Below are 13,465 nucleotides of genomic sequence, written 5' to 3'. Positions count from 1 at the left end.
GACCCCACACACTGCAATAAAAAATCACGGGTCTGACAGTTTTGGTCGTACAGTGTGTGGTGTGCAGCCACACGGCAAAATCAACACATCACACACGAACCGATTTGACTCCCGAGCATTCCCAGGTCAGACGGGAAATCTCGCAAAATCCCTCGAGATCAAACGTGACTTCAGAGTAAACAATCATGGTGGACAAAGAGGATGCAGTGGCCATAGTTTGTGCTTTGTTTGTAACCAAAAAAAAACATAAGAAAAATAAGAAAAGGCGATGGTCAAAGAAGTGGAGACAAAGTCCTCCAGTCTCCGGACTTTCTGGTGTGCCATGCCGCCGGCTGTTTTGATTTTGTTTCCCGGTACTTCCTCGCTGCCTCGTCACCTCACTTTCTGATTGGCTACACGCCACAGTCCACAGGCTGCATGATCGTTTGTCCTCGGGGGACACCACACACGAGAAGAAATCGGGCCAAATAAATCCAACATGTTGGATATCCCCGATTTGAGATCGGAGCGGTCCCGACGTCCTTCCGAGCAGAGGAGAGCAGTCTTAACACACCACACACGGCAGGAATATCTGATCAGATTATTTTACGATAATCGGAGCATCCTTAAGATTGTCGGAAGGTGTCAATCGGGGCTAAAATCGGCCTAATTATCCTGCCGTGTGAACCAGGCTTAAGTCGGACACAAAGTGATTATCTTATAAACATTAAGCTGTAGTGGTGCAGACATGCATGCACACAGTCTTGTAAAAACATCAGCTGCTATTGGTGAAAATAAATAAATACAAATCTGGGGGATCTGAAATAACTAGTTCTGTGCAGTTCTTAGGGAAATATGTGACTTTACTGGTGCAGACAAACAAATAATATATACCGTATTTTCTGCACTATAAGAAGCACCAGATTATAAGGCGCACCTTCAATGAATGGCCTATTTTAGAACTGTTTTCATATATAGGGCGCACCGGATTATAAGGCGCATAGAATAGAAGATACTGCAGTCAAACATTTGACTGGGTTTGCGTTATGCATCCACTAGATGGAGCTGTGTTAAAGGGAATGTCAACATTTTGACAGAGCGCCTTGATCCATATATAAGGCGCTCCGGATTATAAGGCGCAATGTTGTTTTTTGAGAAAATTAAAGGCTTTTAAGTGCCCCTTATAGTGCGGAAAATATGGTAAACAAAATTCTTATAAAAATTTCACTTTGGTGCCCAGAAAACATGTGCAATGCCATCAGTGATTACTGTGCAGCAACAAAGTGTTTAGGGACAAAATAAAGGGACAATACAATTTTTAATGAACCACGTACTGTCCAAAAGGTATGCTTTCAGTTTCATTAAAAATTCTTATAGGCAGAGACACAAAACCAGAAAAGACATATGTTAACAACAGCAACATCTTCAGTGGTCACAGACAATTCATCACAACATCACTTCAGTACCACTAGTACAGTCATGTCAAAGTCAACAAAGATCTGAGATCTGAGTTAAAATCACTGAACAGGAAAAGCATTTGACAAGCGAAACACATTTTTTTAGCAATTGGAAATGATTCCTGTATACTCGAATGGTTGTGAACTCACCATCCACGTTGTAGACTTTGAGGCCTGCCAGGTGTTTGGCTGTGCGGGACTTGGAAGCTTTTAGCATCGCGGGGTTATGGACAGGGAAGTCTTTGTAGTAGTTCTCTAAGATAACCACTGCTGCCCTCTGGATGCTACACATGGAAAAGACCAGAAGAAGAAGTCAAGTGAGGTCAAATCACCTTTATTTATATAGCGCTTTAGACAATACAGATTGTTTCAAAGCAGGTTACAAGAATAAGCATGACAATAATGATTCAATGATGGAAAGGGAAACAGAGAATTCTGCACTAAAGCAGCTCTTAAAAAAATTGTGTCAGTTCAGTGTTGATTCAGATTTGTTCAATTAACTGTGTAAAGAAAGAATAGTGTGGAGTTAATATTAATAGTAGCTTAATATTATTAAAATGATTTTACATGAGGAATTATAGCTTTAATGTTGCAAAATTTCACCACTGCCATAACTGAGTATCCAGGTACTTCCAGGTTTTCCTTTCAAGAGCATTTTATCTTTGATTTATAGTTTTATTTTTGCTTTATTATCTGAGAGTTGTTGTTGAAAGTTATCTGTGATTAATATTGATTGATTTATTTATTGTTGAGTCTGTTGGGATATTTTGGAAAATATCTAGCACCATTTCATTGGAAAAAGGACAACAGAGAACAGTTGATTACACTTTAAATAAAATGTTATAAATGTTACATGTTTATTTGTAAAATGTTTGGAGTTTAATAAAAAAAAAAAAAAAACTTTAAATATTGTATACATTATTAAAACTGCATAAAATATGCTGTACTAAGAACTGTATTCATCCAAAATCAAGTAAATCATGTAAACACAATAGTTATATTTAGTGGTGTATTTTATATGAACCCATGTATGAGATAAATGGCTAGCATTCAAAAAAAAAAAGCATAAATCAACCAATTATTATTGTTTAAATAAAAAGAAACCAAGGTTGTGTGTGTCCATATTTGACTTATTTCACCCAAATTGGGTTACTTTCAATGGTTTTTAGAGTGGACTAATATGTGTTTGACTTTTGCTGCTGAGGGTCTCTAAGTGTTAAATATTCAGTATTCATTCAGAAACATAAGTCAAACAAAACAGACCTTTCAAACTGTGTAGACATTATACAAATGCAGTGCTGATTTACTGGAATTCATGTGTGCTTTGGGTTTATGCCAGAGTAACATACTAATATAGTGTTGTTCAAATCTCCCGGACAGAAGAGTAAATGACACACTTGGCCTCAAATCAGGATAACAGACTCCACTAGCTGCTAAGTGTGAGTGTGTTTGGGTCACTCAACACGGCAATAGTTATACTGGGGCCAGATGCCTCAGCCAGAAGCTTGTGTGATTTGTTACGCCATGCTAACCTGATTGTAGTTAGCTAGTGCTTGATCACGGCATGTGCTTCCTATTTACATACATGCTACAGATGCTCTACTGTCCACCCTGAGAGTAAGCAGTCACCTCACCACACAATAGACACTCAGAAGGAGAGAAAATATAAGGGAGAAGTGGCCTACTTCTTTCCAGAAACAGGTTTTTGTGACATTGACACTTGCTAAGTGTTTTAGGATCTCTCCTTTTCCAGCTGATCTGGAACTAGGGTTGCAATGACTTTAGGATATTAGTATGAATACAAACAAGCCATTATGTCCATGGAGGTATGCAATTATGAAAACATGACATCATCCATGCCAAATACTTAACCAGAGACACAGATGCCTGAGCTCCAGCCCTTATGATCGGGACAAAGTGGAGCAGAACAGAAACCCCAGAAAGAGCTTGAATTTAATAATATTATAGGAAAAAGGAACCAATGTGTATATTATCTGAGAGGATCTGTATGATTGGTGGATTTGGCATAGATATATTGGAGTTGGAAATTATTAGCTTTCATATTTGCAGAAGAAAAAATAAGGAAAAAGAGGATGAGAAAATGAAAAGAAATAGGGAGACACAAAACAGAACAAACATCAGGATCACTTTAAGTCTTACTGGAATTGAGTAACAGAACTTAAAATACACTGAAAGAGGGAAGAAAAAAAACTGATTTTAAACAGATGCCTGCAGATGATTATAGCTGGGAGCTATTAGCAGGAAAACACAATGGGATTACAGCATGAAGCCTTGTTGGCGGTCTGACAAAAACACTGATTGTACCTGCTGTGTACAATCAAGAATCTCAACTTCTTGTTGAAAAACATGTTTAGTGGTTTTTTTTTTTTGTATGTCACAAAGTTAACCCTCAAAAACATGCAGTGGAATGCTAAACAGTTTACCCCAACAATTACAATTCTGTCATAATCTACTCAACCTCATGTTGTTCCAAACTTGTATGTACTTCTTTCACAAAAGAACATTAAGGAACATAATTTACTAAACTGGCTTTCATTTTATGGAGTCATCATTCATCTTTTGTGCTCCACAGAAGAAAGGAATGCACACAGGTTTGATTCATTCACTTTCCCCCCCCCAAATTTCCCCTCTTATTCTCAAATATTTTGACACTCAATGGACATCATATACTAGAGAGAGAGAAGTGGGGATTGCAGCCTAAAACTAAACCTACACTGAAAAGAAATGGCATTTGATTATTGAGGTAGAATTGTTGCATTATTCCAAATTAATAGATAATGTTCCACAAATTGTGGAATGTGTTTTTTGACAGCCGATATCTTGTAAGGCAGGGGACGATAGCTGATATAAAGCCTATGATTTTTTTTTTTCATTATTATTATTCATATTTAAGAAATTTGAAATCATTTGACAATGGATTCAAAATTAAATGTGTAAAAGAAACATGCTTAGATGATAGTATTTTTCACAAATAAATAAATATTTAATAAAAATATAATTAAAAAGACAGTAAACTCAACCAACTGGGCACTCGGTATTCTGGGAAATTTGTGTGTACTGGAAATCATATTTTTCAAATAAAGCCAGGGTAACTCTCATTTTACATACAGCACACAGCAAAAATTACATGAATATGACAGTGGGCAAATGCATAAAGCGCAGTATAATTTGAAATCATGAGTTTATAGTTTAAAGCATTCAATTCACACGGACTGACCATCACACAGAGAACACATGATCATGCTGAATAAAACTGCACACTTCACAAGATCTCACAGCTGGATTTGAGTTTGTAAAATTAAATGTTCATTAGTCATTCGAAGATTTGTTTAAATTATAATTATGCATATTTGCTTTTTTGCTGACGGCAAACAAAAAAAAGTATTATAATGTTTGCCTTTCTATTACTAATAGGCCTTATATAAAAGCAATCGTTATAATACTTTCTGTATACATTAATTTTTTTGTTTAACCGTTCTATATGATTATTAGACAGACTTCTATCCATGTTAGACAGAACTGTTAACAACGACGATGAACAAGAGAGAGAGTGTGAGCACTGTGTTAGCTCATGCGCAGGTGCAGGTGTGTTGAAAATAAATGCATATAAATGTAAAAAAAATAACACACGCAAAAAAAAACCTTGGTTAAAACACTTGATCATGCAATAAAAATATTTTATATGAACCAGACTTACTAGTTTTGTTTGTAAAAGTTAACAGCATCCACAGTAAGTTTTTATTTACATTGTCCACTTGCAGACATCAAGTATGCTGCAGTGATGCTGAGACAGGTACCCACATGGTCATTTTGGCCTATAATTGATATTATACGTGTTATTATACCCTATATTTGTTACCGTGATTGTGCTTTAAAAGGGTAAATAATAGGTCTCTTATTATTATCTAAATAATACAACTGCAACAGTTGTAACAGCAACTGGACGCATCAAAGCAAATGTCTGAATCATTTGTCCTTCATCGTGTCATGCTTTATCCAGTGTAGAAACCATTGCAGTAGATTTCTATTTGCTTTGGATGTGTTGCGAGGGTATTACTGGTGATGTTCGGATCTGTGAATGATCATAAATTGTGTATAATCTTGAGTTTATCCTCATTCACTGATCCTGATAGAAAAATAAAGAAGCCTTACACTCCAACAATCTTATGGCAAGTTTTTTTTTTTTAACACACAAACAGCACTTCAGCAAAACAAGATTGGTTATAGCTAGAACATGGAAGAATTGGTCAGCGATAGGGCTGCAACAAACAATTATTTTGATAGTCGATTAATCTAACGATTATTAGAACGATTAATCGACTAATCGTCGATTATTTCACTGATTAATCAATAGAATTTGATTGATTGCTCTTGCAATTAGTTAAAATACTGTTATACATAACAAATAAATAAAAGATAGTCTAATCACTTCAGCTTTGGGAAATAATATTGTGTAATTAAAATTATTTTACAATTAATTTATACAAATAAATATATTTGACACACAAAATGAGATGACAGAGAAACCTTCTTGTTTACCATTTAATTACTATATGAAAATTAACTGAATGAAACCTCATTCTGCCTAACATCTTGTGTAAGTGTATAATATGGATAAGAAACAAAATAAAATTAAGTGATTAGACGTTTTATTTTTGGATAAACATACATCATCAAGCCTGAATGTATTTGATCAAAAGTACAGCAAAAACAGTAAAAATTTTGAAAGATTTTTTACCATTTAAAATAAGTTTTTTTTTTATTTGAATATATTTAAAATTTTAATTTATTCCTGTGATTTCAAGGTTGAATTTTTAGCATCATTACCCCAGTCACATGATCTGTTGCTCCAAAAAACATTTGTTATCATTATTATGTTGTTGAAAAGAGCTAAATATAATTTTTTCAGGTTTCTTTGATGAATAGAAAGTTCAGAAGATCAGCATTTATGCGAAATAGAAATCTTTTGTAACATTATAAATGTCTTTGTCAATATAAAGCATCCTTGCTAAATATAAGTATTCATTTCTACAATACCCCCCCCCCCCAAAAAAAAAAACATTTATATTGATTCCAAGCTTTTAAATGGTATTGCGTATAATGTAATATAAAATGTAATGTAATAAAAGCTTTTTATTTCAGATAAATTCTGAACTCTGGATCTTTATATTCATCAAATAATCCAGAAAAAAAAAATTACTCAGCTGTTTTAAATATTTATAATAATAATAATAATAATAATAAATGTTTCTTGAGCAGCAAATCATCATATTAGAATGATTTCTGAAGCATCATGTGACACTGAAGACTAGAGAAAATTCAGCTTTGATCACAAGAATAAATTACATTTTAAAATATATTCAAATAGAAAGCAGTAATTTTAAATCATAAACATATTGCACAATATTACTACTTTTGCTGTATTTTGGATCAAATAAATGCAGGCTTGGTGAGCAGAAAAGACTTTACATTAAAAACATTAAAAATCTTAACGTTATTCAAAAACTTTTGACTTGTAGAGTAATCTCTCTTAAAATGCCTTACTGGGTTATGATAATGAAAACAGTCCTGAGCTAGATTAAGCTTTGATCTCTGTCACTTTAATCAAATATTTAATAATAATGTTTAATGCCGTAAAGCTGCTTGATTTAAGGATTGCATAAAATACTATTGACGTGACATGAATGCTTTACTGAGCTTGTGCAAACATCCACATTTTATTTATTTATTTAATTTTATTTAATAGGGGCATGTGTGAACAATAAACCTGTACCACACTACAACATTTATAGCCAAGGCTAATTTGCAATGTCCGTCCCTAGAAGGGCTTTTCACATACATAAAAAGTACAAAAAAAAAAATACATTGGTGTAATAAGTTTGCTTTCAAACTGCTGTGATTTTTGTTGTTGTTGTTGTTGTTTATTTCGTTATTGAGAGGAAAGCGTGCGTCATATATTTTCATGTCCAAACGCCATTTGGTTCGGCTCAGGGTGCATTTCTCTGAAGCAGCGCTGAGCACTGTATCTATTCTTCTCTAGAATTGCATCGAGGAGGGCTGAATCACAGTCTTGCACTATAGCGCCACACTGGTCAAACCGCATTATTGCAGGCTCTAAATTAGATCAAATTAAATCAAATGACTACTCGACAACAAAAATATTTGTAGACAATTTTTTATTTTGGTCGATAATGCCGACTAATCGTTTCAGCCCTAGTCAGCGAAGTGTGGCTGTTATCTGATTGGCTTGAGTAGAGATGGTGGGTGAAGTACATACATTTGTACATTTGTGTGCGTCTTGATGCTAGAAATATCTCAAAATCCACAAATATGTGCAGCGATCCACAAATGAACAGTGAGCTATCCACAAATGTGCACAACAATCTACAAAAGCACAGAAAGCGAATCACAAATAAATGCCAGTCAAAGTTTTATATTTGTGAAAATATATTTTATTTTTGCTGGTCTCAGTTTTTATTTGTCAATTTAATGTTTGTGAAACTCTGAAATTTATTTGTGGATTTCATTCTATGTAATACGTTTCAATTTTTGCAAATCTCTTTACATTTATTTGTGAAATAATCTATTTATTTGGAATAATGCAACAATTCTACACCCATATTTTAGCATCCATCATAGCAACAACCTGGAGCAATGACTGAATCTAACTTTTGGTGTCAGTGCACAGAAAACAGTATGTGAGTACTGAATAAAGTTCTCTTGTGTCTTCTTGTGCATGAACAGTAAAAAATAATTTGAATCCTTACATGAACTTCAGTGACAAGTCAAAAATAAAGCATTAAGTAGAAGGTGGAAATTTTCAAAAAGATTTGCGGGAATTGTGCCACTGGTCTTTTCTCACTTTTTTCTCAATTTTTAAAAGACTCTTCTAATAGCATAAAACATAACATCTACCCATTGTGTCAATTTATACTGAACATAATTTGTTTTTCTTTCTATAGTTTTCATACAAATATCAAATATCTTCCTAAATGTTAATCTGCTGGCAACTAGTAATATGATTCATTGGCTTTAAATGTCCATCCTGTTACACACTGCATTATAAAAATATAATGTAACAGAATGAACAAATTTTCAAGAACATGTATTTTGTTACAACTGGGTGTAGTGCTAAACGTAAGACAAAGTGCTAGAGGAGGATCTGGAACAAATGAGGAGTTTACTAGAAAAAACTAAGGAGAATAACAGACAATATACTATACACATTCACATACAATACAATATCAGATTAACACTCACATACAGCTTTGACACATTTAGTATACATTCAATACATTCACACAAGAAACACGAGACAATCCGGTCAATTGTCAAAATATAAGCAATTTTCAAATTAAAATACCGCGAGTGACAAATGCGATCATATTTGTGTATCTAAACAGACTAGAAAAAAAAAAAAAAAAACGCACATGCACACACAGAGCAACGGGAGTGGGCGGACTACAGGGCGGGTGGGGGTTATTTACTTACCCATGATGTGCTCTGAATAAACAACAACTGAGCAGAAGCGCTTGTCGACCGCTGCAGAGAATACGCGTCTGGTGTGAACAGGCAGGTGCCGGACCGCGCGTGATTTTCCGTTCCGCGTCGCTTCGGCATCCGGTGTGAACCAGGCGTAACAATAATTGAATCAACCATCTATGCACACCTTGGCAATATAATCGCCACTGGCTAGTAAAATTTTTTGTTTACTCGCCAGACTGATATACTATTTTACACACACACGCACACACACACACACACACACACACACACACACGATTCCAATCAGCTTATCTTTGTAAAATGGCAAAGCTTCTTAAATCTTAGCTTTTTAATCATTTAGTCAAGCATTATATTATGGTATTAAGCACTATTTAATGATAGAACTTTAGTGATTATAACTAAAACTTGATAAACATGTATGAATGCATATTTGTAATTTTAACTGAACTTAAGACTGGTGGTGATGCTTAAGATATTTTTGGTCATTGAGGGTTTCTGTAAAAAAAAAAAAAGAAAAAGTAATATATCATATTAATTATTGTTAAAAGAAAATCCTACTAATAATTCTACTACCATACTAAAAATATACAATGCACTATGGATAGATGAGCTGCTGGGTTCATGAATATTAATCACATTGTCTGTGTTCGGTCGAACTGATTTGCTGAAATCAAAACAGGGACGGTAATAAATAAGTGCCAGCCAATGAAATTGCCAATTGTGCATTAGCTCCGCCCACTACCGGAGAAAAAGGCATATATTCTGCTTGTTCGAAAAAGTTGAATAATTCTAAATGAACTCCATTATTTTGACAGGAGAAGACAACAAAGAATATAGTTTACATGTAGCATGTCGATTCAGCATGGTAAGACACTCGCTCTCTCTCTTTGCATGTGTGAGAAACAGCGCTATCAGTAAATCGATGGCGAGTCGTCCGCCTTCACACAGAGTTTACAGTTCAGCAAATACAGGTGTACTGTGCGTCCATTGAGATGAATTGAAAAGTACAGATGGCTTAATGGAGAGAGAACTCTGAAGCGCTCAGTCAGTGTTCAGTGATTGAAAATGTGCTAATCTTATAGTAGCCTTGAACAAACACACTTGCGAGTAAAATCTAAGAATTTATTAGCCAATGGCTAACAAGAGACATAATTTAGTCGCCCAGAGTAAAATTTAGTCACATATGCGAGAGGGTTGTGAATTTATATTTTTTTCTACAGACCTGCTCAATCTAAAGGCCACCAAACTAAGAATGACTCTCATGTAATATAAGGGCAGGACACGCAAAAAAGTGCACACTGAATGGCGTGTATACGACACCCCAAATAACTCACACAGCAGCTGAGCTCTCCATGGTCATTGTCTCTTTCATGGGCTTTCTCAAAACAGTTCTCATGTCAGATTTTACAAAGTACCATGTGGCCATGTCTGAGTCTGAGGACTTACTGAGACACATTTATCATGTGAGTAAAGCTGAATATACTTTTTTTTTTTTTTGTAAATACTTACATTTAAAGTAGGCCCATATATATTATACAAATAACAAAAGGGAAAAAAATAAATATATTCTAAAAACAAATCACTTTATATGAGTTTTAAAAAGGAATTAACTACATAAATCTAGCATTTTGTTGACAATGTTCTAACCTGAGTTGACCCAAGTTATAGTGTTGTGTTGCTCCATCTGTGGAGCGGGTGACACACAGAGAGAAGAACGGCTGTAACTGCCTGAGCTCCAGCAGCACAATGGCCAGGTAGTGGATAAAGAGCAGAGCGTCCACTAGTGAAACAGCATACTGTACAATCCCTTGATAGTCTTCATCCTGGAACAGACAGAGAGACTGTCAGTGCCTGTTACATATAGTAGGGCCATGTGAGAATTGGCTGGTACATAATATTACTGGAAATGTTTCTCTGTGATATGTTAACATGTTGATATTTTAAAGTTACAAATTAGAGCATATAGGGACTAGTAGTCACACAGAGATGTTATTAGAGATTGGCAAGAATGGGCCATGCTAGTGAGCTTAATTCTTTTTTTGTGTTGGCGCAGTTAAGCCCAAAGTCTACTTCAGTTTTTACATGTAAAAGCAGTTACACAGCTTGTATTCGTTCAGTCAGGCACATATTATAACTGATTTTATTATTTTTAAAACCTCCTCATCTCCTCAAATGTAAAGCTCATCTCTGACTGAGATTTAATTCAAGGTAATATATCTAAAATGCTAATTAAAACCAGGATCAAAACTATTTTTTAAATGTAAGTCTGTCTTATTTTGAACAGACTTTTATGTTAAGTGCAACATCGTTACTTAAAACTTGATTTAATCTAGATTTAAGATTAATCCGCATTATTGCAAGCCACAAATATGACTCCAAAGTTAGTGTTAGGGTTAGTCTGTACTTTGTGTGTGCTACACAAATAACTGTCACTTTTCAGACAGTTTTAAACTGCACACATCAATATTTTAGACAGTTAATGTGAATATGAAAATTTTGTCATAATTTATTCCAAACCTGTATGCATGTGAAAAAAAAACGATTTTTTTAAAAGATGTTTTTTGTCCATAAAATGTTGTTTTGGACCCCACTGACTTTGCATGGACACAACAGCTGAATTAAAACATTTTTCAAAATATCGTACAAATTTTTTTGAAGGATGATTATATGTAAGCAATAATATATGAGAGGCCGTGCTGTATCGTGAATTTTTTTTTATTCCGAATATCGTTATTCACGATACAGCACAGCCTCTCATACTTTACTGCTTTTATAAAACGGTTACGACACAATAAAAAAATAATCAAATCAAAAATTTATTTACTGAAATGTTACTTTTTTTTAAATCAAGTTCGTTAAATGCTGTCCTTCCGCTAAACATGCCTCATCTAATGGAGCTTAAATAAAAATTTTCCATCTTATCATCTGCTGTGTCATTTATTTTTTGAACACCATATGTGATATTTTCTCACAAATAAACATCTGCTTATCTCTCAGCATGAGAAAACGTCTGTTTTCAGTCTTTTCTTTTTAAAAGAGACCGATTCACGGTACAGCACGAGTTTAAAACTGTTTTGTAAACTGATGGACATACAGAATCATACCTGAAACAGAAAACGAATAACTACAGTGTAATAAACAGAAAACAAATAACTACAGTGTAATGTACCCTACTCGGAAGCGGTCATAACTGTGCTGTATCGTGAATAAAACACAGCTGATGACCAATCAGAATAGAGGAATGGAACTAACCATTTTATAATTATGATTACAGAATTTTCATTTTTGGAAGAAGTAGGCACACTTTAGCCTCACCTGTGAGTCCAGGATGCGTACTCCATAAAACAACCAATAGGAAAGCACAAACAGTAGCACCAATGTGGCTAATAAGGCTTGAAAGACGAAGATTCTTGGTAAACCAGCCCTGGGTGGCCTGAAGAATAGAGCCCACACTGCCAACAACAAAATCAGCAGTTTAAATGCCACAGATATGAAGAGACCTTCACAGGCCGTTCCACAGGCTCTCAGTCTATCAGGCCAGAGGAGGTGAGGCAGGATAAGGAAGGCAAGTGGAGTCAGAAGAACCACGAGTCCTAGGATGACAGACAGAGCCACATTTAGATAATGTTTGCAATCTAGGCCCACGCTGTCGTCGAGGTCTTTGCTGATACGAACAATGTCCTCCTGAGACAGAGAGTGTTCTGAGGTGCCAGTGACAGCTGTTGTAGTCTCACCCCAGTTATCATCCTGGAAAGAAAGAGGGATGAGGGAATGAAGAAACAGAGAGAGATTAGACTTTAGTGCTCAGTTTAGGCAAGGCAAGTTTATTTATATAGCACATTTCGTACACAATGGTAATTCAAAGTGCTTTAAAAGAAAGTAAAATAATCATGAAGTAAAATAATCACAAAAATAAAACAAGCAATTTAAAAACTTTGAAAATGATTAAAAAAATTACTTAAAATGATTTGACATAAAATACAGCAAATACGTAAAATACAGTGCAATCACTTCGGACATTGCATAGTGCTCATTCAATAAATGCACAGCTAAACAGATGAGTTTTGAGTCTAGATTTAAATGTGACTAATGTTTTAGCACCGGAGTCATCAACCCATCGATCGCGGTCGACAAGTCGATCTTGGAAGCATTTTAAGTCGATCGCGAAGATTTTTCAAAATCTGAGAAAAAGAGGTACCTGACAAATCATTCACTCTTGTTCAACGCAAATGCTGTATATGAGCAGTAATTTATTCCGTCATCACCTGGGTGCTGATATCTGTGTTTAAACTAGGGATGCACCGAATCCAGGATTCGGATTTGGCCGAATACTGGGCTTTTTGACGGGGTTCGGTTTCGGCCGAACCTTAGGTTTTTTTTTTCACCGAACCGAACCCTAGGCTTGCGCTACGCTGGTCGATGTCACGTGACCGTTGATTGCGTGAAGGTGTTTATATGAGGAGGAACAAGGCCCGACAGTTCGCTCTAAACTATACTGTTCA

The 13,465-nt window shown here is 35.1% G+C and overlaps 1 protein-coding gene across 2 annotated transcripts in view; it reads right to left on the bottom strand.

Annotated features, from left to right (window-relative positions):
- The window catches only part of LOC132142483 (vang-like protein 1), a 108,246-nt gene that overhangs the window by 15,516 nt on the left and 79,265 nt on the right, over window positions 1–13,465 (bottom strand). For both annotated transcript variants that reach the window (XM_059552386.1, XM_059552387.1), the window contains 3 exons: window positions 12,279–12,710; window positions 10,611–10,786; window positions 1,587–1,720 (listed from right to left, as the gene is read on the bottom strand). In XM_059552386.1, coding sequence (XP_059408369.1) covers window positions 1,587–1,720; window positions 10,611–10,786; window positions 12,279–12,710 — 742 coding nt within the window. The remainder of the gene's footprint in view (window positions 1–1,586; window positions 1,721–10,610; window positions 10,787–12,278; window positions 12,711–13,465) is intronic.

The sequence above is a fragment of the Carassius carassius genome, chromosome 6 (assembly GCF_963082965.1).
Source record: "Carassius carassius chromosome 6, fCarCar2.1, whole genome shotgun sequence".
Taxonomy (NCBI): domain Eukaryota; kingdom Metazoa; phylum Chordata; class Actinopteri; order Cypriniformes; family Cyprinidae; genus Carassius; species Carassius carassius.
Note: the sequence above shows the minus strand (reverse complement) of the source record. Positions and strands in the feature narration are given on the sequence as shown.